This window comes from Abramis brama (genome assembly GCF_963993115.1).
Source record: "Abramis brama genome assembly, chromosome: 3".
Classification (NCBI taxonomy): domain Eukaryota; kingdom Metazoa; phylum Chordata; class Actinopteri; order Cypriniformes; family Leuciscidae; genus Abramis; species Abramis brama.
The window spans coordinates 32,048,222-32,075,721 of record NC_139965.1 but is presented as its reverse complement, the minus strand read 5'-3'; the positions used below and the strand labels follow the sequence as shown (position 1 = coordinate 32,075,721).

The following is a 27,500-nucleotide window of genomic DNA, read 5'->3' as shown; positions in this document are numbered from 1 at the left end:
CTCTTCAGTAATAATGTAGCCAAAGTCTCCGTCATGTGGACTTGAATATGCTGTAATATCCACCTCCACTCTCACACCTTTCTTTTCCACCTCCTCTTTCTCCACAGAATTTTTTTGTGGCACTTTTCCTGGTTGAACCTCAGCTTTTACTTCTGGAGAGTCTACAGAATCGTGCATCCACTGTTCTACCTCAGCGTCCACCATTGGCTCTATATCCAAAGTGTCAGGTTCCATTTTCTTTCTCATCAGGTCCAGGTCTGTTTGCGTTGTCCGGCTCTGGACGTTCTCCAAACTAGCTCTCAACGGGCTTCCAGCGTTTGGCTGGTTGATGTACCCCAGAAAAGGCTCTTCTGCTTGGGGAGGATGAGCAGATCCATGGCCAGAGTTATGATCCAGAAACTCAAGCAGCTGGCTGATAAAACCTTTGTCCTGCAAACAGAAAATTACTCAGGGAATTCTACTGACTTCATCACTGAGATGTATCATAGTCAAATGGATCTATGCATAAACACATTACCTTGTCATCAGATTTAAGGCCAGTTTCTTCCGTTTGAATTTCTGTGAACAGAATTTTAAATTATGGTAAAGATCATGGCTCTTGATTGATCAAAATTGTCAAAATTTAAGGGCTGTAGCTGGGGTTTTAAAGCATGTGTAACGAGGACCTAATCAAATATTTATCTTTGTTAAGGGAGTACTACCTTTATGTGTGGTGTCGTCTTCTAGTTTCTCCACCTGATGTGACTCTTGACTGGGTTCCCTCTTCACCTCCACTTCATCCTGTGTGGCTTCTCTACCTTTGACTCCTTCCACACCATCAACCACCTGCAGGGCCTGGGTAATGGCCTTGGAGAGCTGGTCCAGGTCTTTTGGGGTTAAAGTATCCACATTGACGCTCTGACGGCCTAGCTGGTTAACCACTCCGTCAATGAACTTCTCTAATAGAAAATAAAAGTAAAGATAGAAAAACTATCTAATAAAGTTTTTTGCACGTGTACAAACATCATCCTGCTCTAACTTATATAGCATCTGACATAAAACATTTGGAGTCAGACTGTGTTTCTCATCTCTACTTCTTTCTGTCACAGTCACCAGCTGGTGTGCCCAGGTTGACCACTAGAGGGCACTCCTTCTCTGACCTTTGCCACTCAGCCATGAACTTCAGTCCCCATCATCCTTTGCCCGGACTCATGAATTAATGCATTCACCTGTTTGTCATTATATTGTTTGTCTCACCCTACTTATACCATGTTCTCTCTGTCATTTCTCATTGAGAATTTGTAATTGTTACACTGCATGTCTGAGCACTCTCCCTTGTCTCTTGTATTTTTTTGTGGATTGTTTGCAAGTGTCTTGACCCTTTGCCTGGCATGACTACGATTCTGGATTTTCCAATAAAGCTGCGCTTGGATCTTACTTAAGCCTCAGAGCAATCCGTGACTCTATCAGAGTCTCTTTAAGATTAAGGTAAATGTATAATTAAATAATTGTGCTTTTTTAAAGGGTTAGTTCACCCAAAAATGAAAATTCTGTCAGTAATTACTCACCCTCATGTTGTTCCAACCGCGTAAGACCTTCGTTCATCTTCGGAACACAAATTAAGATATTTTTGATGAAATCTGAGTGCTGGATCACTTCTCCATAGGCTGTTAGGTGACCGAAACTTGCTGGCCCAGAAAAGTTATTAAAGAGATCGTTAATATAGTCCAAGTGACTACAGTGGCTCAATCTTAAGTATATCAAGCGACGAAAATACTTTTTGTGCGCAAAAACAAACAAAAATAACGACTTTATTCCACTATTCATTTCCTTCTCTCTGGGCCTCTAGTTGGTTCACGTAGTGTTTTTGCGCTGCGCGTCTGTGTTACACGTCACCACGTAGGCTCACAATTGGCCGACGCTGGTCATGTGTGCGATGCGTGTTGACGTGCAACACAGACGCGCAGCGCAAAAACACTACGAGGAATAGTGGAATAAATAAACACTATAAATGAATAGTGGAATAAAGTCATTATTTTTGTTTGTTTTTGCGCACAAAAAGTATTCTCGTCGCTTGATATACTTAAGATTAAGCCACTGTAGTCACTTGGACTATATTAACGATCTCTTTAATAACTTTTCTGGGCCAGCAAGTTTCGGTCACCTAGCAGCCTATGGAGAAGTGATCCAGCACTCAGATTTCATCAAAAATATCTTAATTTATGTTCCGAAGATGAATGAATGTCTTATGCGGTTGGAACAACATGAGGGTGAGTAATTACTGACAGAATTTTCATTTTTGGGTGAACTAACCCTTTTAGTTTCGGGAAAGAAATGATCATAATGATATAAATGTTTCTTCAGTCACTTCAGACCTGATCCTGAATATGGATAATTATTATGCAAAAACTCATCCTAGCCAACATACTCTATAATATAACCCTGTTTCTCCTTATTACAGTTTTTCTCGATTGCTTAAACACATTTCTTGAAACTATGCCTCGTATTCTAAAAACTGTAAACACAAATCCATAACGTCTCACCCAATTCCCCAAACATCCTATTTTCAGGTCAAAATGAAGCTCTACACTCAAAACCATTCACTCTTGCTGAAAAAACAAACTTTGCCTTTAGACAGGACACACAAGCCCTCAAAATCGCACACACTACAACACAGTCTAACACACTGGTGCAATAAATTCAAAACAACATTTCCAAAACTGGTAAGTTATGTTGCTTGTGGTTCCCCCATCACAAACCTTTTCACATGATGAATACAAAAGACACAACCTATGGATACATTGGCACATTTTTATTCATTCATACTACACAGTACAACACACACACACAAAATATATATATATTTTTTTTACTCTCTCCTCGAATTTTTTTTTATTTACTTACAGTAAGATGTGTGTGACCATCATATGACAGTAAAAGAGCACACACAAACCTTATTCTAATATGGAATTGTATTGGAATGGTAAAGAGTGTTGTTACGTGACAGGAGTGCCTCCACTCAAGGATACAATATGATGAACACGCCTAAGAATGTTTCACGTATGGTTGAAATACCATCATTTGCCTAGAAAGATAACATTCTGGGAGTCAAGACTATAAAGGAGAAAGGATGCCCTCCCTTCACTGTCACATTCTGCAGCCACTCTGTGTGACTGTACGACTGCTGGCCTTTTCTTGCAAGAAAATACACCTCATCAAAGGCTATTGGAAATGTTTGTCTTTTATTCAGTGATAAAATTTTGTTTGTCAACACTCCTCCCTGAAGGTTCTCGAGGCGACGGTAAAGCGACTCAAATTTGGCCTTACTCGTAGCCCAGCCTCCTTCACAGTCATGCCATTGACTAAGACATGGGCAACTAGAGTGGCTTAAATTTCATCTGAGACTGCTTGTCTTCTTGTCCTTGCCCTTCCTCCTCCTCCTCCTTCTTATCCATCCTCGATCTCTTCCTTCATGTCTTTCTGGATCCATTGTTCCAAAACTCAATAAACTGATTTGGGCCCTTTTATATTTATTGAAGGATCTGATTGATGTGTGTTAAATTTTGACTCCTAGTGTTTTCACGTGGGTAATTGTGTGCTAACTGAGCTGAAGCTGTGCTGACTTGAGTGAACAATATTGAATGCTAGTGCTTTCTATATGACAACATGGTCTAAGCAATGAGAAATGAAGGGATTTGTGTGTAGAGTTTTGCAGTGACAGTTCAACAAATCTGACTCATGTGTCAAAACAGGGAATAGTGTTTATAGTTTAGTGAAATGGGTGTGCTTTTTGATAAATGGCATTATGGTTTTGAAATTTTAGTTCAAAAGCCTGGTTATAGTGTTTAAGCAATCGAGAAAAACTGTAACATAAAATGAGTTCAATTAAACATAATTTGAGAATTTAATTCCTTGTTCATTTTTTTTCTGGCTTCTTTAAAAATAAATAAATAAATAAATAAATAAACAAATAAATAAAGATATATAGATAGATAGATAGATAGATAGATATAGAAGAAGCTCACCGTCTACTGAACTAAGGGCCTCCTTGTAAGCAGGGCTGCTTGCTGAGGATTTGAAAAACAATTTTCCTATTTGGGGCTTTGGAGGCTGCTTGGAAGCTCCTGGCAGTTTTTCTATTTTGGTAGCAGGAGTGCGCTGAAGGCTGAAGTAACGCAGCTTTCCCTGTGTTTGACCTTTACTGGGATCTTGTGCTCTCATGAGCCCAGCTTGATACTGCTGAAGCTCAGCAAGAGGGACTCCAGTACGATCCTGTTCAAACCCAGTGAAGAATGATTGACCTTGGGGAGGCTGTTCCACAATGGCCTGCAGATCAGGTCGGCCTTGTAGGAAGGAGATGTGGGGTGAAGGAGGCTTCTCTTTGAGCTGCATAAAACCCTTATAATTATGGGGTCCATTTCCCTTGTACTGGAGGGTAAAATGAAAATATGTAAATTAATTAAAAAAACAAACATCATATTGTGAATTTTACAAAACATTTTGTCCTCTTTCCAAAATGATAATATGCATATGGTACCAATTTGTTAAGGAAATGTTGTTGTAAAAGAAATCATTATCAAAGGCTGATCAAAGATAATAATGTTTAAAGTGCATGGAAATACAATCCATGAGTGTCAGCCTCCCTCTTTTTGCTCTGCATATTGTTCTGCTCTATTTGAGAGATCATATAAAACAATTATATTCTTCCCACCCCTGCAGAATGGAAGGCCAAACTGACTGTAGAACAGCAGGGTGGGCTTCGATGAATAAACCACCATATACACACGCTGGCTCCAAAAGCACTGCAGGATACTAATGTTCAATAGTGCAGTGAACTTTTCAACTCACACAACATCAAGAACAACTGTTTGGTGATGGTGTATGGGTACCAAGCAGGTTCTACCTCACATTAAATGTCCCCAGTAGCTATGTGATTGTCTGCCAGTTGTCTAAAGAAGTGCAGATCACTTTGTTACATATAAGTGCATTAAAATAATTGTGCATTTATAAACTACAAAAAACAACCTATCCATGTATACATGGTAGTTTATGTCCAATGGTTTACAGTCCTAAGCTGAAGTTAAGCCCTTTTAGAAATCAGTAGGACTACTTCCATATAGTCAATTTGCATCTGTATTATTTCAAGTGATATGCAAGTTTACAGCATTATTCATATATATATATATATATATATATATATATATATATATATTAATAATATATATATATTATTGTTAGAGATTTACCTTCCAAAGCACTTGCTGCCCTTGAGGACTCTGTTTGAAGGAGGCAACATCAGAAGGCAGGAAACCTTGAAGGTACCTTTGCAGTGCCCTGCTCACTTCTTCTTTCTGAGCCTTTAGCTTCCTGTTCCCATTGGGAATGTGTAAAATACAGTTCAAAATAAACAGATTTCAGTAGAAAAAAAGTGCATAGAATACAAACCTGTCCATATCGGATTATCACTTTACAATAAGGTTCAATTTGTCAACATTAAATAATGCATTAGATATTAATTAACAATACTTTTGCACTATTTATTCATTTTGATTAATGTTTATTTGTAAATATACTATTACATTTGTACATTTTAACATTTTAAGTTGCATAAATCAACATTAGTTAATGAATTATGAACAAACATGAATTAATATAAGAACACAACAACAACTACAAAAAAGTTTCCATAAACACATTACTGTCACGGACACGTAACACAACAGAGGATTTAGGAGCTCACCTGGAATTGCCATTGAAACGAGAAAAGGTGTTTGTAAATCCTCCAAGAGGAACCTTGGGGAGTTGTGAGAGCTCTTTTGAAATTACATCCTGAGTTGTGTCATCCAGCCAACTATATCCTATAATAAAAGGGACAGAGAGAACCATAAAGTAGTATATACTTATACATTGAATTGCTGACATTAAAAAAGACATTACAAAGACCCAACAAGAGACATCATGGTTAAAGCACACTGCTGCTCATTTTGCCCACCAGCAGAACGTTAAATAACTTGCTGCTGATATTCAAAGTATTCACGTTAATTAGTCCATATCTTTTCTTGCAGACTAAAGACAGTAATCTGAAGAATTTGTGTAGGTACCTCATGAGAGCACTTCACTCATTCACGTGAATTTTTCATTTTTAAAAAAATCTCACATTCTGAGAAATGTTAAACTTCTGGTCAACATCAAATCTACCCACTGTCTTCAACTCAATAAAAATAGTAACACTTCTGAATTCCAGGGAGGAGAAAGATAAATAGAAAAACACCGAACTAACGCATCAAATCCCATCTTGTGCATTCTAAAGACGTGTTCATTCAGCTTTCATGCAAATGTCACCCAATCAGACATACTTGAGATTGTTCACCACACTAAGGGACACAGGTATGCTGTGATTGAATGGATGGATGGGAGGAATGCCATTAACCAGCCACAGATGCAGAGGAACGAATAAAGATCTGAAGAGTATCTCCTTAAGCCCCTAAAGATAAGACCTCTTTAGCCTTCTACCAGCCTCCGACACTCAGTCATGTTAATCTGTTTTCTTGGATACCTGATGTTTGGGGTTGAGAAGGGGGGACTGAACAATGTAAATCATTTATTTACATATAAATCTAAAAAAGGCAAAAAACAGAGCTGTACATGTTTAATAATATAACACTGAAACATACTTTTAAAAAAATATATATATATTTCTCATCTAAATTCCAAAAGAAAATGTTTGCTAACTAAGTTATACTCCACCACCTGCTTGACATCAACCAACGCGGTTGAACAACCAATTTGTGACAATATGGTTTCGGGAAACAGTCGTGACTAGCAAGATGATTTCTTCAACGATGCATCGTACGAGATCGAAAATCTTATTTTGGTCGAAAATGAGTTAGCCTATTGATATTTTTGGCACATTCAAGACCTCCTTTATCATGTGGATAAGTATCTTGAGTCAGTTCCGTTGTTTTTTCGAGAAAATAATGGGTTGTCTTAACAGTAACTTCCAAAAGCCCATGAGAAACCAAGGCAGAACACCGTAACACCAGTTACCGCTCTTTGGCTTTATTTTGGAACGCTCAAATTGAGTTACGGTACTCTGCCTTTTAGCCGTGCGTCAATATGAAGTTACTGTGCCGGTGTTCTATGAAATAATGCTACCTTATCAGATTGTACAGTGTTCTGCCTTTGTTTCACTGTCCAGTAAAATTGCAATTACTGTGTACCCTGTGTACTTTGTACAGCTTTCATCAGTCCCTGTAACTTCTGATGTCCTCAGAGCTTTGTCCTGCACAAACGCGGTCAGAACATTTTGTATGGTCTGAACCCGCTCCATCGACAAACGTGCGATATCGATCGCGAAGGATATATGCAGAGTTGACCGAAAAATGTTACACATGCCGTAGCAGGTGAATACAACAAAGAACTAAAGCCCCGCTTCACCCAGTTCGGGTACCGGACCTGGTTGAAAACACTCATGCATCTAGCTGGCAGAGTGCCAAAACTGCGCCGGCGCCTCAGCACCATCCTGAAGCCATCGAGCCAACACTTGACTAATATGTCACAGGGAGTGATAATAATGAAGCAACAAGGGTATATTGGAGCATACAACATAATGAAGCAACAAGTGTACTGGTGCATACAACATCAGACCAGCTGTTACAAGCGGGTTATACCTACAATCACAGCTTCTGGAATAAATCCGCAGAACAAGCGAAGTGCACAAGCACAATAATAGGGCAGACAGCTGATACCACTGCATATTGAAAAGACGCAGAACACAGAAGGTTGTGCTATAAATGCATTAGTCATCTAGGTAGTCCAGAATGCGCTCCCCACTGAGTCTCAAAGGGGAAAGCACATGCGTTTGTACTTTTCGTGAACGTATGAGGGGCGTGACACCTTCGAACATGAATCTCAGGAAGCGCCTGTGATGAGGGGCTATCTGAATGTAAAAGTATATGCGTCTTTCAGATCCACCGCTATATCCACCGGGTTAAATGTGCGTGAGGATCTGTTTTATCGTGATCATTTTGAACGCGCGCTTAGCAAGTCTAATGCCACTCGGTACCACTTGAAGATACTCTTTACCGCTATGGTATATTTTGTCATGTCTAATGTATTAATGCCATCAGAATGCAACCAAAGCACAGGATAGCAATAAGTAGATGGCTATAAGTAATTGTAAATCATACAAAATAAATGCCATGATCACTAGATTTTATACAGGTGTTACTATAATGATTTTGTTAATGGTGATCAGCAACCAAATATTGATAATGTGGAAGTTACTGCCTTTTGCCTTGGCATGACTTAAGTATAGAGTATATACTTAAGTATAGGCCTGGTCCTCTCTCGTCCTTCACTGTCGTCACTCCTCCTTTTATCCTTCAGGAGCTCCTCTTTGGGGCCTCCGGTGTGGGGCACAGGTGACGATCATTAGTAGGGGTGTGCACGAATAGTTGAATATTCGATCTGTAATTATTATTCGAAAAATAAAAATACTATTTGAATTTTACTACGTTGCTTTGCTGGCCGTAAATGCTGTAAATCCATGATAAATCCCAAGCACTAAAACTCGCAGTTATAATTAAATGCACTGGGTGGCGCTGTGGAACATGTATAACTAGTTTATTGTATTTGACCACTTAATGTCGTCATCTGCCTCGCAAAGTTTGGAATTACTTGGATGGAAATTATCTTACAAAATTATCTTACAAAATGGAATTACTTTACTCAGTTACTTTTGAAACTGAGTTATCATAATATCACCACCACAATGAGAAATCACATGAAATCCAAACACCAGTTGAATGAGGAAAGACAGCTGTTCATCACTGCATTTATAACTGCAGGTAAGCACAGCTATACCCCGAGTGATCCAAGATGATGACTTACAGTTGGTTGTCAACCAGGGGTGTGTTTCCCGAACAACAACGTAACTCGCTAATGTAAAAACGTAGTGCGATGCATCGTTGAAAAAATCAACTAACTAGTCACGACTGTTTCCTGAAACCATATTGTCGCAAATTGGTCGTTCAACCACATTGGTTAATGATGTCATGCAGGTGGTGGAGTAATAACTTATTTTAATTAATCTGTTTGAGATTGAATTAATGCTAGATGTTTTGCTATAAATTACAGACATTGTATCTGAGGACTATTTCTCATTTTTCTCAGTTATTTTGCTTTATTTCCAGATTCAATCATAGGCTCGTTCTTGCGTAGCTACTAGAGCACATTCGCACTATTCAAAAATGACACTTTAAATCTCTTGACAAACTAAAATACGTAAATTATATTTATATGTATTCTAAATAAAAGATATAAATTGTACTGAATGTCAGCTTGCTTATTTGACTTAAGATAAGGATTTATTGACTCCACGTCATGCAAACAGGAACCGACTGTAACCCTTGTTCCCTGAAAAGGGAACGAGACGCTGCATCGAGAATCGACACATTGGGGAACGCCTTCAGCGTGACGCGTCTGAAGTCTGTATAGAACTAGTCCAATCTTGATTGGTGTTGTGTCATGACGTCACTCGTGACGTGATGCGGAAGCTATAAAAGGATGCCGGCACATAACAGCGTCAGCTTCTGATTGGTCGAAACAAGTCGTTCTCAGGAGCGTGCAAAGTGGGGCCGAGGGACACAGCATCTCGTTCCCTTCTCAAGGAACAAGGGTTACAGTCATAACCAGTGTTGTGCAAGTTACTTCCAAACTGTAATACATTATACATTACTTGTTACTGTTATTAAAAAGTAATTCTTTACCTTACAATATTACTGTTTCAGAATTGTAATGCGTTACATTACTCCTGTATTACTTTTGAGTTACTTTAGCCAAAATAACTACAGAAGTAGAACTTAACATTCTAAAATGACTAGGGCTGTAAAGATATGCGATATGAAACCGCGACACTCAGATTCATGAACCTGTGTCGGTGTGCGGTGTGAGAAGGCAGAATCACGACACACCCCACACGTCCAGATCCAAAGCTACCACATCTTTAAATTACTTTTAGTATTATTTGAAATTAACATTATAAAATACTGTAGACCTACACCACAAAACTAGTTGAGAATAAATTATTTAAAATTGGGCAATTCCAGCGTTATGGACGTGACATTTGCAGTAAAAACTTGAAATATAAATTCTCAGAAAATGCATTTAATACCAATATATTGAAACGTCTGTTTATACATCTAGGCTACTCCCTTAAAGGAGTCCAGACATTAGAAAAATATACACACATGCATTTTATATTTAATATGAGGGAAATAGCGTGACACAAAAAATCTTTAACTTTTAGGTAGGTTATAGCAAAATATTTTTTAGTAATTCTGTGAATTACACTAAGCAAACCAAAAGTAGGCCTAATACTACCCACCGTATGAAGAAGAGTTGGCTCTCCACAGAACATAATATATTCATTATATTTTATTTTATTTTTCGTGTTCGCATTTATGAGGAAAAAACGATGTTACGGTCGTGTCAGTTCTCCGTAACGGACGCGACCGCTCTGAAAGCGGCACTAAAGACTGCTTAAGCTTTCACAGAGACCTCAAACAGAAAGCACAAAGCCTTTCTTTAAAGTGAATTTAGTTTTGTATTAATTGTATCTTAATTTTAATCAATGATTCATCTACCAATTGCCTGGATTTAATAAGTAAGAAGTAAATATAAGTAGACAAGAGATAACCAGGACACGGAGGCGCGGGCGTCTCATAAATGAACCGAAACTCAGCGTCTACTTGCCTCACTCACACTTTTAAACAGAACAATTCAAAGCGAAAGAAAACGGACTGCTCTCTGGTTAGAAAGAAAACACAGAAGAGCAAACAGAGCAATGCGCATACCTCCATCCCGCGAATGTACAGTCTTCTTCTATCATATTCTCCCATTAACCGCTTTTCCACTGGCCAGCGCGAGCACAGAGACTGAAATCATGATCGCGGCACTCCTGTAAAACCTGCCCTAAACACGCTTTTACTGGACTATGTCACACAATACAAAGGTACACCAGCAAGAGGGAGATGAATGAAATAAATCGCCTTACAAATATATCAGAAGCTGTCATTTAGTCATTATTTACAAACTTGGACACCACACGCACGCAGCTATTGACTGACCACGAACAGGTAATAACTTGCATTTTTCATCCATTAATGTCTCGCGGTCTGGCTGTATTTATTTATTTTTATTTTTATTTTTTTTAACAATAAAATTTTGGGCTAAAAGTGTGTTCTAACGCATGCGTTACTGAACATGTACCGAGTAAAATATTACTGAAAATTGATTAGTAATGCCTTACACTACTGCGTTACAACAAAAAGTAATAAGTTACTGTAATACATTACTTTTGTAACGCATTACTCCCAACACTGGTCATAACCCGAGACGTTCCCTTTTGAGGGAACTCGTGCTGCGTCGAGAATCGACACACTGGGGAACGAAATGCCCACTGCGCCACACTGAGAGATAAACGCCCTGGTGAGAAGCAATCTGGCACACTCAAGACGAGAGCACTTGTGAACCTGGTGTAGAGGGCAGATCCAGACTGTAGTGTCTTATGAAGGTGTGTGCGTCCAATGGTTCGAAGGGTGCCAGGGATAACCCCTCAAGAACCACAGCCAGGTCCCACGTGGGGATCCTGGACTGGACAACAGGCCTCATCCTCCTAGGTCCATGAAGGAAACGTACTATAAGTGGGTGTCTCCCCAAGGTGTCAACCCCTAACGGTGTGTGGAAGGCAGCTATGGCCACCACATAAACCACATAGAAACGACTCTGGAGGAACTCCAGCACTGAAGCCACTGGGCAGTTAACTGGGTTCAACTGATGTTCTCTGCACCATAAATTGAATACATTCCATTTTAATGCATACAGTTTCCTCATGGAGGGGGCTCTAGAGTTTAAGATGGTCTCAGCAACCTCAGTTGAGAGACCAGCATTTAAGAGATGGTCCCCCTCAGGGGCCAGACCCATAGTTTCCACAGCTCCGGCCGAGGGTGGAAGATTGTGCCCTCGGCCTGAGAAAGAAGGTCCCTCCTGATCGGGATTTGCCACGGAGGGCCTGCTAGAAGAGACATGATGTCCGAAAACCATACTCGGGCCGGCCAGTACGGGGCTACTAGAAGCAAGATGATTCCGTACCTCCGGACCCTCTCTAGAACCCCTGGGAGCAGAGCGATCGGGGGAAATGCGTACAGACGTTGCCTCGGCCACATCTGTACCATGGCATCCAGTCCTAAGGGAGCTGGATGAGTGAGGGAGAACCAAAGCTGGCAGTGGGTGTTCTCGTGAGAGGCGAACAGATCCACTTCCGCTTGGCCAAACTTCCTCCATATTAACTCCACCGTCTCGGGGTGGAGTCTCCATTCCCTGGGCCTCAGCCCCTGCCTCAACAGGATGTCTGCTCCCACATTTTCGTCCCCAGGGATAAACATGGCTCTGACTGAAAGAAGTTTTCCCTGGGACCACAGAAGAACCTGATGTGCCAATCTGCATAGAGGGCGCGATCTCAGGCCCCCCTGTCGATTTATATATGAGACCACCGACGTATTGTCTGTTCGTACTAGAACATGATGGCCTCTGAGGTCCAGAAGGAAATGTCTGAGTGCCAGAAATACAGCCAGCATCTCCAGGCAATTGATGTGCCAAGAGAGATGGTGGTCCCTCCACGAACCCCTGGTGTAGCGGCCTTCCATGACCACTCCCCAGCCTGTGAGGGACGCATCCGTGGTCACTATTTTTCTCTGACACGGTGCTCCCAGCACAGGGCCTTGGGACAGGAACCATGGTTTCTTCCACATCGTCAAAGAACGAAGGCATCTGCGCGTTACTTTGATTGTGCAAAATGGGTTCCCCCTCGGGGAAAACCCTCTGGTCCTGAGCCACCACTGCAGGGCTCTCATATACAGCAGGCCAAAAGGTATCACGTTGGACGCTTCTGCTAGAAGGCCCAAAACTCTTTGAAAATGTTTGACAGTAATGGCCTGGCCTAGCTTGATACTCGTTATTGTAGTATTGTATTGTCAAGATGATGTTTACATGAGCAGGAGACAACTGTGCCCGCATCGTGACTGAGTCCCATTCTACTCCCAGGAAAATAGTTCTCTGTAGAGGAATTAGTGAACTTTTCTTGACACTGAGTCTCAATCCCAAGCACCTTAGATGGTTCAGAACAAGATCTCGATGTTGAACTGCCATCTCCTCTGATTGTGCTAGAATGAGCCAATCGTCGATATAATTGAGGATGCGGATGCCTTGAAGTCTCAGAGGAGCAAGAGCTGCATCCATGCATTTCGTGAAGGTGCGAGGAGACAGTGCTAGGCCGTACTGATACGCTTTTCCCCCAAAAGCGAACCTCAGAAACTTGGGCAGGATGGATATATGGAAGTACGCATCTTTCAGATCTATCGTGACAAACCAGTCCTCGGACCTGATTTGACTCACGGTTAAGGGGATAGTTAGCATCTTGAACCTGAATCTCCTCAGAGACTGGTTCAACACCCTGAGATCTATAATAGGACGTAATCCCCCATCCTTTTTGGGAACCATGAAGTACCGGCTGTAGAACCCGGCTTCCCTTTCTTGAGGAGGAACCAGCTCTATGGCTTCCTTCGCTAGGAGGGACTGAACTTCTTGTTCCATGACCTGACCCTGCTCGGGGCTGACAAGCGTGTGTATGACCCCGTTGAACCTTGGTGGACGATACTCGAACTGAATTCTCTATCCCTTTTCCACTGTGCGCAGGACCCACTGAGATATATTTTGAAGACCCTTCCAGGTGTTGAAATAATCTACTAGGGGGATCAGTCTGTCTGGACTGACCTAGGTTATCAAATTTTGGGTTTCGGTGACCTGAAGCAGTTGACTGGCAGGAGCTAACCGAAATATTTTTTTTCTGCAGGCCTCGTGAGAGGGCGCGAAATCAGCAGGGCTGCAGTATTTTCGGGCGGACTCTGCGATTCACGTTCACTGGAAACCGATGCGTCCAAAGGCTCATTTAGCGGTGGAAGGCAAACATCGATTTCCTGAGGGCTCCGCAAAGGAGCGTGATGTTGGTGCTCGGTCGCGGGGGGGACTGCCTTCAGAGGCCTGCGCATCGCGTCAGGACCTCTTTGCCAAAGCCTTCCTTGCCTGAATGACAGTCCTCAGATCTGCCTTCGGCTTAGAAGACTTCGACTGAGAGTGTTGCTTCTGGCTCCAGGCCGTTTGAGGGGGAGCACGAGAGGCAACACTCTCCTTCTGCTGCTGCAGGTATGAGGAGCTGGCGGCAGCCTCGTGAGACTGCCCCCTGGCAGCAGACCCACGAGACCTGGAACGACGGCGGGGGATAAGTTGTTTAAAAGCGGCTGACTGTCGTTTCGCCTCCTGAAACCTCTCGATGACGTTGTTGACGGCATCGCCGAAGAGGTCAGAAGGCGAAATGGGGGCATCGAGGAGGAAGACCCTGTCCCTGTCCCTGTCCCCGATGCCCGACAGATTCAGCCACAGATGTCTCTCCGTAGCCACCAAAGCTGCCATGGAGCGGCCAATGGCGCGGACCGTCTCCTTGGTGGCCCAGAGAGACAAGTCAACCGCTCGACGCATTTCCTAACAACTCTTCTGATTATTCTTTTCACTCCTCTATCAGAAATCTTGCGAGGAGCACTGGTCGAGGCAAATTTATGGTGAAATTATTGTCTTTCCACTTCCGTATTATGGCCCCAAAAGTGCTCACTGGACCATTCAGAAGCTTAGAATGGCAGCTATAACCAATGCCATCATGTTTTGCAACAATTAGGTTGCGAAGGTCTTGAGACAGCTCTTCGCTTTTACCCATCATGAGATGTGTCTTGTGTGACACCTTGGCAATGAGACCTTTTTGTAGGCCATCATTTGGGACTGAACCAGCTGTTATTAATTTCCACTGACAGGGGGCTGGATTGCTTTTTAATTACTGTAAGTTTTCAGCAGTTGTCTTGGCTTTCAATGCCTTTTTGCGCCTCCCTTTCTTCATGTGTTCAATACTTTTTCCCTGTGTCATTTCACATTATTACACATAACTTCATTTCTGAATTTATTTTTGTTTGTTTCTTTGTATGTATGGCTTAATTGGGTTGTTACCAACATCTGGTGAAAATTTTATGTCAATAGCACCTTTGGAAATATATTTACTGAGAAAAATGATGACTAGTTCAATACTTATTTCCCCCGCTGTAAGCTTTCCCAACCAAGGCCAATGTTGTACGGCAGGGCTTGGAGGGAAGCGCCAGAGCCCTCAGGGATGATGCAGCATCGGCCGAGAGATGTGATGCAAAAGTTTCTTCGACCCGTGGCATCATCCCGTAGCCCTTCACCTACTAGTGGGCTCGATATACGTGAGGAGAAGGGCTTATCCCACGATCTCGACACCTCAGTGTGGAGATCTGTGAAAAATGGGAGGCTCCGGTGCGAAGGTCGTGACCCGGATTGCAGGAAGCGCTCATCCAGTTTACTTTTCTTAGTCGCTTCATGCTTCTCTGATGGCCATTCAATATTTAGTTTACTGACTGCTCTGGTCACAACCTCCAGCAGAATTCTCCTGCCTCGATGCTCATAACATCTATGGACATCTCCTCGGAGTCAGATAGTTCGAGCATCGGGGCCGTTTCACGGGCAGAAGAAGCCGCAGAGCGGGCTTCCGATCCGTGAGCGGGACCGATGGAGCTGGCGTCTTAATGTTGAGAAAGGGCCGAAGCCGTCTCAACATCCTCAGCCAGCTCCATCTGCGATCCCCATGAATGCAAGCGCCGCGCTGCCTCGGCAGACGCGGGACCTGATCCACGGGGAGCGCGTGCCTGGCCTGACTCATCAAACAGGCTCAGGTGGGAGCGGAGCGTTCTCAGTGGCATTTGTTCACAGTTTGCACAGACAGCGCCCTCAAGCGCTGCCCGTGCATGCTCCACTCCCAAACAAACAATGCACAGCGAGTGTGTATCACCCTCGCTTAGATAGCGTGGGCAAGGGGACGCACACTGCCTGAATCGTTTGCTTTCCACCATAGTTTATATATATATATATATGGGTCAGAATTCTAGCTGATAGACAGGTGTTCAAATACTTATTTGCAGCTGTATCATACAAATAAATAGTTAAAAAATCATATATTGTGATTTCTGGATTTTTTTTTTTTAGATTATGTCTCTCACAGTGGACATGCACCTACGATGACAATTTCAGACCCTTCCATGATTTCCAAGTGGGAGAACTTGCAAAATAGCAGGGTGTTCAAATACTTATTTTCTTATTACTTATTTATATATATATATATATATATGACAGAGTGGACAAGCAGGTGTTGAGTAGAGGTAAATCTTCAGGAATAAATCATGGGTTATGTGTAACATGACTTCAATATACGTGGACATGAAGAACTTTGTCATTAAAAAATTAGCCAGAGTACAGTCTTCTCTAAACTACAAATATTACTGATATAGATGCTAATACAGCTTTAGAAAGATCGCAAATCAGAGCAACATGAAAGCCAACAACGTAGGCTAGCGTTAGCTACATGATAATAACTGTAACATAAACAAACCAACTAAAGTACCGTATCCAGACACTTATTATACTTAACACTTAAAATTTTAAACTAACCATTCGGAGACGTCCTGCTGTAGCCGCTGAGTTGCAACTTCTTAGCCATTGCGATACATCCACTGTAAACATTAGCGCATGGTACCATGGCCGCAAATTGGTCGAGGCCACACCCCCACCCTCCACCTTGCCCCGCCTCTCTCCTCCTCATTAGCATTTAAAGCTACAGACCATAGACTGTAAAAAAAGATGGACGACGCCCCTTCGCTCTCTTCCATTGGTGAGAACTGAAGCCGCCAGTGTCCCGATATGGCGTTGACATCTTGGAACTTGAGTCTGCGCAGTAGCAATCTCGGGACCAGACCTGCGCAGTAGTAAGCAGGAAGTAAAGACGCTCCGCCCTCACTCTCGCATAATGCACTCTCCCTGAGTGCACTTTTTAAAAAATGTATTGCAGTACGACAAGAGGCTTGTTAAAATAAAGTAAATACAATCTCCTCAGTCCTCTGAAGATCCCGAAAAAAATGTCCGTTGGTGCTTCAGTGACTACTTCGCTCAGAGAACCTGTCAATCACAGCTGTCAATCATGACGTTACACCACCATTTTTATAGCATCATGTAACTAACTAAAAACCAACTTATTTTTGAAACAGACACTTGAACTTACATCAGCGTGATAAAAACGACAGCAAATGAAAGAAACCACCTTTGGAAAAAAGATATTTGAAGTGTAATTTAATTGTTTAGTTGGTCTCACGTCCCATTGAATAACACGGGGAGGCGGGGCTTATGACCTATACTAGGACCAGTCACCGGGGGGCGACAGAGACGTTTTGGCTTCACTTTTCAGGGCTTGTGCAGCACGCTTGCTACAGACACAGAAATGGCACGTCCAAAGGAAAGCTCATTGTGGGACTGGCTCGTAGTGGCTGTAATTCTGCACCAAGGCTGAATTTCGGGAAAGAGACTTCAGATACAGTTAGGGGACCCCTAAGGCCTATATAAAAGCATCCAAAAAGCAGCATGTCATAGGACCTTTAACATCTTATGCTTACGCAAAGCCTCATTGATTGACTTTTTTTATTGCAATGTTTATGTTGAAATGTTTTCATTATTTATTAAAGAAAATTATGTTAATCATAACAACCTACTGTAAGCCTATTTAATTCTTAATTAATCCTAAAACACAAATGCTGCCTACTAATATCAGTTAGCAAGTTCTGACAATGTTTTAATTTTACGATCATTTAGTTTAATTTATCTCACTGTTATGTTTCAGTTCATAAATCTAGGCCTACTGACAAATTATAAGACACATAACCTTTACATGCATTGCCTTTCTAGATATAGAAAAACTGGGCACATAATGTTAACGTTTAGCCTACTTTGCTTAAATTTGATGCAATAATAGAAGCCTACATTTGTTTCAGTTCTAAATTTGTACTGTAATTTTAGTATTGGTATTATGAATTTGTTTAACTACAATGTTTCACTTGAATTTATCTGCTGGCCAGTTCTCAATGAGACGCGTCAGATTACGCAATGGAGAGAATAAACTGACACTTTTCAAAGTCTGTGATTGTAGCGCCTCTTAGCGGTAAAAGGCAGCAAATACACACCCCCAATTTTAACGCCGCGGGAACGGCGGTGGTAAAAGTATTATTCTGGTTGAGTTTGAGTACCAACTGTATCAGATGGCAAAATGATTAGAGACATACGCTTCCTTTAAGTTTCGTCGAGGGAGATAGATTTAAGAACAGAAAACACAAAGTGCTGTTAGAACCTTCGCTTAGCACATCGTTATCTGTGTCTCTGCAATGTCTGTCAGCGCAGCACATTTTCTCACCCGAGCATGTGGATATCATTGTTTTTATTAACAAGAGCATGTGAAACAATATATACACGATAACATTATGCTGACTCGAGTGTCTATGTACGTTCTGTACGATAACTGGCGCAGTCTGCTTTATTAGTGTTTCCCCCGTTCGTGCTGCTTGAGCTTAAATGCTTTTGTTCTTTATATTTTTTTAGTTTAGTTCAATGTTTTCAACTAAAAGAAAACCTTAAAACATAACGTTAGCTTGTGTATATTGCCTAATCGTAAACTTGTTCAGAAAATAATAATAATAATCTTTCTCATTAAACGTCATTTAAATAAACAAATATTTGATTTTTATGAGCCCAAATATTCGAATACAATATTTCTGAAAAATGCTCATCCCTACTCATTAGCACTCGTGCCACTGGCCTCGCTCCATTCTCACGGCTCTCGGCCCGCCCTGCTTGCCACAATGACATACTAAAATGAAAGGTGATTTTTGTCCAAAAACCAAAACTCTGACTAAAAGAAAAAACTGCATAAATATTAAGTGAACAGCATAAGAGAAATAACAAGCACAAGGACAGCTAAGCATTTATGTGTTACACCAGAATTTACCCTCTATGGAAACATACACACTTACACACATTGTTACCTTCCTGTCACCCACAAGCACTGCACCGTTTTGCCTCAGCAAAGGTCCACCTCATTAGGTCTTGGATGGAGCCTGATATAATGTGCTATTACTAATTAGCAGCCCGGCCATTGATGTTTCTCCTATCAAAAAAATAAAATAAAATTGTGTGTGGGGTGATGGTAGTGGGGGGTTGTTCTAGACATCTAGTGCTTTTCTTTTCTTTTTTCTTTTTTTTATAAAGAGAACACCATGATCTTCAAATATTCAGCAACAGACATGCCATCCATTCTTTGTTTTGACTGCCTTTTGGTTGTGCAGGTCAATACGCAAATGGGTGCACAAGTTAATGTGGAACCATCTTCCAATTAGTGAAGCTGACAAACATTGATTCAATTCTGCTCATCATGAATTGCCTAATTTATTGTGATAGTATAATAGCATAAATTAGACAAGGGGGCAGGTGGGCTTTTCCTGTATTATATGGGATTTCCATAGTATCTTCATGATCTAATTAATTTAACTCAGGTGGCACATTTCACAAATACTGTACACAATATTATCCCATTACTTTAAACATCAGAGGCACAAATCTAATATTTTTTGTAGTGAGATCAAGTAGATATGTTTGATAAATTATTATCTAACATACAATGAATTTAGCATGAACAGTAGCTTATTTTAAATAGATTAAATGATGGTACCCACCCATCTACAAACTGTGATTTATAGTCTTAATTCACTGTAGCAAAAAATGTTTAAACATTAACTAATTTTAATTACCAAACACATTTTGTGTACAACCCTGTTACTGCATGCTTTCACCCCATTCTTAAAAAAAGTAACAAAACCATTAACAATTACAAAACAATGATTAATTAACAGATTTTAGTATTTGCGAATGTTGGCTATATCTGGTCTCCATTAAGCCCAGAAAGCTTTATTAGTACCATCTTATCCTGACAACCAAGGATCTGAGATCTAATTTTCCCTATCCAATTATGACGAAAGGTAATCTAAACTTCTTTTGCCTCCTACACACAACAACACAGCCCGATCTACTGCAACAGTCATCATCATTGCCCAGAAAATGGCAAAAACAGAAAACACTGCAGCAATGTAAGCTAGTCAAACATCTGTTTACAACAACATTTAGAAATTCCTCAAGAGAGGGCTTCTGGACAGATTAAGACTGCCTTTATGTCTTAAGTGAAGCGCATGCAAAATTATGTGAACTTTGCTGCAAAGCAACAGATGCTGAAATATAATTAAAGGCCTATTTAATTCAGCCAAGAGCTCTGTAGAAACTGTTGACATTTACTGTACTGAAAATCACTTCTGGAGAATTAAAATAATAATAATAATAAAATTCGCTAAAACTAAATGCAAGTAATTGCTATAAATTGTGAATTGTATTGGCAGGTTTGTTTGATAAAATGTTTTAAAGACAGATAAATAAAAATATGCACAAGGACACATGCACTTCTGCTGTGATAAAGCAAAGATTCCACAAATTACCAACAATTTGTTATTTGAAATGACAATGTAATGGTCCCTGTTTTGCAACATTGGTTTTTACCATCCCTTCTGACAGTTAACTTTAAGGTGTGCAATGAAGAAATGTAAGTAAAATATATGACTCGTTACTTAGCATGTTGGAGGGCTTACATACTGGCTAACAGGTACCAATCAAATGTGTTTTTCATAGCCTGATCTATATAGTGCTTCTCTAACACTATCAAATAAACACCACATATAAATACATTTGTAGCACACCCAAGATTGCTTGGCAGAGTATAGCATTTTCCCAGGATGCATTGTGGCTGCTAAAATCTAATTTGTTGCCTTATTATTTCTGTTGTATTGTACTGTACTGTAATTCATTTGTGTTCTCCTGTTTATTTGTGTTTGTTTTCATGTTATTTGTTATGACACTTGCAAGTTTTATATCAGTGTTTTCGTTCTACTGCTAGTTACTATAATTTCACAGAATGTGCCAGTTCATTATTCGCCGTGTCATGTCTTTCACTTTCAGTTCAAACTTTAAAGTTAAATATGAGGTTAAAATGTGAAATAAATGATGTTAAAATACTAAGCTACGCATAACTGTATTTGTTATGGACCTACAGGTCACAAATCACAGTATCTAAAACAAACTGACCATCTAAAAGTTATTATACTATTTTATTCCACACATTACTGTGGAAAGATATTTTTAAAAAAATTGTTGTAAAGCAAATTAATTCCCAAGGGCTGTTCGAACATCTCACTTGCGCACAAACAACCACACAGGTGTTATGGATGGTTTTAGCAGAGGCTAAGTGTTATACGTCAAAAATGTAGTGCACCAATGTGACTAATGCATTTTTTCCTCTATCCCGTGCTCTCCTTCTCTCTGTCTTTCTCACTCTTGCTCCCCCATGTCTCATCTCTCAGTGGGCTATGGGAGTAAGTAGCTCTAATGCACATGTCAAGGTGAATCAGCTTGCTTCGCTGAGCTTCTATCTGAACATGGAGTTTCTTCCTGGATGATGGTAGGGCCAGAGGTCACTGGTGAGCCTGAAGGGCCATGTTACACATCAGTACACATCTCATGGCAGCAGTGTCTGTTCATACACCCCGTGTTGTGTTACCTGAAACCCACCCACCAGAACCCACATAACATATACTTATGAACAAATCTATATATTTACAGTACACCTATTCTGGAGAAAAAACAGTCACTAATTTAAGAATGTAACAGATGTGCTGCTTAATGTTTTCGTGGAAACATGATACATTATTTCAGAATTCCTCAATAAATAGAAATTTCAAAAGTATAGCATTTATTGATCAATTTAATGCATTCTTGCTGAATTAAAGTACTTTTTTCAGTGGAAGAAAAAACTTACATCCAAACTTTTTAGTATATGTATTCATTCATCTGGATGTTTTTTTTTAGCAAATAAGCAAATAATTGTGATTCATAAAATTAATTAAATCAAATTTTACTGAAAGTTGATTGTCAGACCTAGTATTATAATCAAACAATGCTGGTTTTGAGCCTCTAAACAGCATGAGAAACATTATACTTTATGTAACTTAGACATGCAACTGAGTTTTTTTTTTTTTTTTTTAAAGAAAAAATAACTTTAAATTATTTCAGAGAATAATTTCTGAGGTATTTCAGCTGTCCAATCTGTGTGACTGCACTTACGAGTTCAGCCATTAAATCCGTCTTAATTCCCTCTTTTTCTCACTCTCCCTTCCAGCTGCTCCTTACCTTACCGTCTGTCTATCACCTCCTTTCTGTCCCTCTCTATTCATTAATAGCGGTCTATACCAGGAGACATCTGTAACTTCCCATTATCTGTAGACACACTGACCACGGTTGAAGATCAAAGAGATGGCACGCCGCATTCAAGCAGGCTATAATGTTCAAATCCAGGAGCCGGGAAATCTGAAGAACCTCTAAAGACAATGGCATGAAATATGGGGCAGCTCACAGCAGGGAGGGCTGTCAGTTGCCGTAATGGACCCGTATGACAAAGAGAGAGCATTCTTGCCATCCGGTCAATGGCATCGATCTAATGACATTGTGCAGGTGTGCGGCAGTGGCTCCACATATTGCACGATTTCTACAGCTACTCTAAACGCGTAATAAAGAGAATTGTGAGTCGATGGCATTGACGTTCTCAACATCTATCTGCCTATCTACATCTCTCCTGTGAGAAGGAACGTGGAGGATGTTGATGAAGGATGTTGGTCTGCTAAAGGGTTCTGTAAGGATGACAGAGTGCAATGTGATGGTTGCGAGGCGAATGTGATCAGTTATCTCAAACACACAAAAAATGTGTACTAAATTATCTCATAGATACACATACAAATGCACACGGATCAGAGAACAAGATAACTGCAAACACTTAATGATTCACACATTTGTCATCTGTCTGCTGAATTGGGCACAAATTCACAGACGAACGCACAAAAACACAAAACATGCACACAACACACAGCTGTTCATTCACACACAAACGCACTAAGAGGAACATCTAAAGACGTCTGAGATCTCCCTCGCAAAGCGTTCTGAAATTAAAATAAAAACACTGCAACACAGCCCGTCAATCAAAAGCCAAGGTTTCAGACACCATCTGCATCCAAAAAGAAAAAAAAGAGAGAGAGAGAGTAAGCTGAACACAGCCTCTCATCCTCCTGATCCCTCTCTCTTTATTTGGCTTGGGTAATTGGAGTCGGCCATCTCTCTGGCTCTCTAATATTCATTACCATGTTGGTAATTTACCCAAAGACGGTTGCGTGCCTTCCACGCTTTTCAACTCTCATTTATGGCTGTTTGAAAAGATCAAGCTGGGAGCAAGCCTCTGCAGCCTATTAACAGCTCAGATCCTTCACCGAGACAGACAGGATGGAGCATGCTGCCCCCAAATGGCTATGCTGGAAACTGACAACAATAAGCCTGTTTTCTGATTGGCGTCACAAGAAGCTGCTTTGAATAAACACTGCACTAAAAAAAGCAGAGCATAAGCTGGTGTTCTAATTTACATCCCACCAAATCATCCTCATGTTGTTCCAAACCTGTAAGACTTTCTTTCTTCTGCAGAACATAAAAATATATTTTGAAGAAAAAAAGTATTCAGTCGGGTCCCATGTTGTTTTGGACCCCAATGTTCTTCAAAATATCTTCTTTTGTGTCATACAGGTCTGGAACGACATGAGGGGTGAGCAAATGATGACAGGATTTTCATCTTTTAGGTGAGCTATCCATTTTATTAAGTCGTCTTACCTTGGAGTCAACAGATCTATTTCATATAAAATGTTTTGTAAATGGTATTATTATAGTTAAATGAATGTGACTGATCCCATAAAACCATTGTTTGTACTCTCTGAATTGAATTTGAATGCTCTGAATTAAAATTACAAATGATTGACTGACAGTCTAGGCCTGGTTTCACAGACAGGGTTTAGATTAAGCCAGGATTAGACCTTAGCTCAATTAGGACATTTAAGTAGTTTTTATAAACTGCCTTAGAAACATGGCAAAAAAAAAAAAAAAAAAAAAACAATGGCACTGACATAAGATGTTACTTTCAGTTAAAACAGCTCAACCATGCATTTTAGTCTGGGACTAGCATAAGCCTTGTCTGTGAAACCAGAGGTAATTGTTATAGGGTGAGTATAGTTTGTATGTAACATATACAGTGAGGAAAATAAGTATTTGAACACCCTGCTATTTTGCAAGTTCTCCCACTTAGAAATCATGGAGGGGTCTGAAATTGTCATCGTAGGTGCATGTCCACTGTGAGAGACATAATCTAAAAAAAAAAATCCAGAAATCACAATGTATGATTTTTTAACTATTTATTTGTATGATACAGCTGCAAATAAGTATTTGAACACCTGAGAAAATCAATGTTAATATTTGGTACAATAGCCTTTGTTTGCAATTACAGAGGTCAAACGTTTCCTGTAGTTTTTCACCAGGTTTGCACACACTGCAGGAGGGATTTTGGCCCACTCCTCCATACAGATCTTCTCTAGATCAGTCAGGTTTCTGGGCTGTTGCTGAGAAACACGGAGTTTGAGCTCCCTCCAAAGATTCTCTATTGGGTTTAGGTCTGGAGACTGGCTAGGCCATGCCAGAACCTTGATATGCTTCTTACAGAGCCACTCCTTGGTTATCCTGGCTGTGTGCTTCGGGTCATTGTCATGTTGGAAGACCTAGCCTCGACCCATCTTCAATGCTCTAACTGAGGGAAGGAGGTTGTTCCCCAAAATCTCGCAATACATGGCCCCGGTCATCCTCTCCTTAATACAGTGCAGTCGCCCTGTCCCATGTGCAGAAAAACACCCCCAAAGCATGATGCTACCACCCCCATGCTTCACAGTAGGGATGGTGTTCTTGGGATGGTACTCATCATTCTTCTTCCTCCAAACATGTTTAGTGGAATTATGACCAAAAAGTTCTATTTTGGTCTCATCTGACCACATGACTTTCTCTCATGACTCCTCTGGATCATCCAAATGGTCATTGGCAAACTTAAGACGGGCCTTGACATGTGCTGGTTTAAGCAGGGGAACCTTCCGTGCCATGCATGATTTCAAACCATGACGTCTTAGTGTATTACCAACAGTAACCTTGGAAACTGTGGTCCCAGCTCTTTTCAGGTCATTGACCAGCTCCTCCCGTGTAGTTCTGGGCTGATTTCTCACCTTTCTTAGGATCATTGAGACCCCACGAGGTGAGATCTTGCATGGAGCCCCAGTCCGAGGGAGATTGACAGTCATGTTTAGCTTCTTCCATTTTCTAATGATTGCTCCAACAGTGGACCTTTTTTCACCAAGCTGCTTGGCAATTTCCCCGTAGCCCTTTCCAGCCTTGTGGAGGTGTACAATTTTGTCTCTAGTGTCTTTGGACAGCTCTTTGGTCTTGGCCATGTTAGTAGTTGGATTCTTACTGATTGTATGGGGTGGACAGGTGTCTTTATGCAGCTAACGACCTCAAACAGGTGCATCTAATTTAGGATAATAAATGGAGTGGAGGTGGACATTTTAAAGGCAGACTAACAGGTCTTTGAGGGTCAGAATTCTAGCTGATAGACAGGTGTTCAAATACTTATTTGCAGCTGTATCATACAAATAAATAGTTCAAAAATCATATATTGTGATTTCTGGATTTTTTTTTTTAGATTATGTCTCTCACAGTGGACATGCACCTACGATGACAATTTCAGACCCCTCCATGATTTCCAAGTGGGAGAACTTGCAAAATAGCAGGGTGTTCAAATACTTATTTTCCTCACTGTATAATGTATAGTTTGACTATGAATTGAAAGAGCTTAAAAGGAAATAGTTTGTAATGAACTGGTTTAGGTAACAGGGAGTGAACAGACACACACACACACACACACACACACACAAAACGCCCACTGATCAGCCCATTGAGCATCAAAATCAAAATGTTTGTGATGAAACCACATTCTAGCAAAGCTGCAACACATTCAACACTTCTAACACAGTAAGTACCCAGAGTTTGGTGTGTAAGCGCAAATGTCTTCGGTAAGACAGATCTACATATCAGAGGTCTGTTCAAACAATATGTTCAGCTTGAACAGATTAAGACTCACATCTCTGCAGAAGTTCTCCTCTATCAGTGATAGTACATTCAGTCCTGCCCTGCTAACACATTGTATTACAGAGAAACCTTTCTGTCACGAAAGCCCTCAGATGTCCAATTTCAAGCCCCTGAGCAGTGGATGAGTGCTCAGTCTCATCCTTTCATCCCACTCTCTTTCATCTGTCCATGTGACAGACAGCAACATCGTGCCACAAAAGTTGAGTGCACGTTTGGCTGTGCGTCAGCTTTGACTTGAGTTGACGAGCTCTGGAACTGATTGTGACACGGTTCTGCCAAGGATAAAATTTACTAGCTAAGAACATTGACGAAACCAGAAACTGCTATCAGTGAAGTTTTGAAGATTTTCATGATTTGGCCAGCATTTAGTCATGTCAACAAGTGGTGCACTGCAATCAAGGTCAATATAGCTAAAGTAGCCAGTGATTACATTTACAAGATTCATTTAGCTGACACTTCTATCCAACGCAACTTAATGCTACTGAGCAATGTTACAGCATATTAGCAAGATAGTATGAAGATAGTATCATAGATATGCTGTAATACAAAACTTCAATATTGGCTAGAAAGATACCAATTAGTACAGAGATGTAGATGGCACAAAACAATAATGAACGAGTAAATATATGTTTTTTTTTAACTACTTTAAAGTATACTATAGTTCAAAAGTATGAGTTTTGTTCATTTTTTTATGTTTCTCCTATGCTCCCCAAGGCTGCATTTATTTGATCAAAATATTGGTCTGTAAAAACAGTAATACTGTGAAATATCATTAAAATTTAAAATAGCTCTTTTCTATCTGAAAACATTTTAAAATGTGATTTATTTCTGTGATGTCAAGGCTGAATTTTCAGCATACTCCAGTATACAGTGTCACATGATCCTTCAGAAATCAGTCTAATATGCTGATTTGAGCTCAAGAAACATTTCTTCTTATTATCAGTGTTGTGCTGCTTAATATTTTTGTACAAACTGTGATAAAATGTTTTCCAGAATCTTTGATGAATAGAAAGTTCATCAAAGAACAGCATTTATTTGAAATAGAAATATTCTGTAACAATGTAAGTCTTTGTCAATTTTGATCAATTTAATAATGCATAATTTCTGAATAAATGTTTACATTTTTACTAGAAAAAAAAATATGATCTTACTGGCCCCAAACTTTTCAATGGTAGTCTAAGTATTTAGAAGAGATAAACCTATGTTTTCATGTAAACAGTTTTGTTACAGTAGATAAAAGGGCAAAAGGTAAATAATTGGCAGTAAATAAACAGGTGAAGTGAGATGAAAAGTCAACAAGCTAATGTCAGATCTAAAAAAATGTTAACAGACTAAAAGCTAAGTTACTGACAGCCGATAAGAACTGAATAATCTGG

The 27,500-nt window shown here is 40.3% G+C and overlaps 1 protein-coding gene across 1 annotated transcript in view; it reads right to left on the bottom strand.

Annotated features, from left to right (window-relative positions):
* The window catches only part of ptprn2 (protein tyrosine phosphatase receptor type N2), a 253,693-nt gene that overhangs the window by 168,474 nt on the left and 57,719 nt on the right, over positions 1-27,500 (bottom strand). The window contains exons 4-9 of the mRNA XM_084108170.1: positions 5,720-5,837; positions 5,226-5,346; positions 4,005-4,407; positions 702-938; positions 518-558; positions 2-429 (exon numbers count right to left, since the gene is read on the bottom strand). Coding sequence (XP_083964296.1) covers positions 2-429; positions 518-558; positions 702-938; positions 4,005-4,407; positions 5,226-5,346; positions 5,720-5,837 — 1,348 coding nt within the window. The remainder of the gene's footprint in view (position 1; positions 430-517; positions 559-701; positions 939-4,004; positions 4,408-5,225; positions 5,347-5,719; positions 5,838-27,500) is intronic.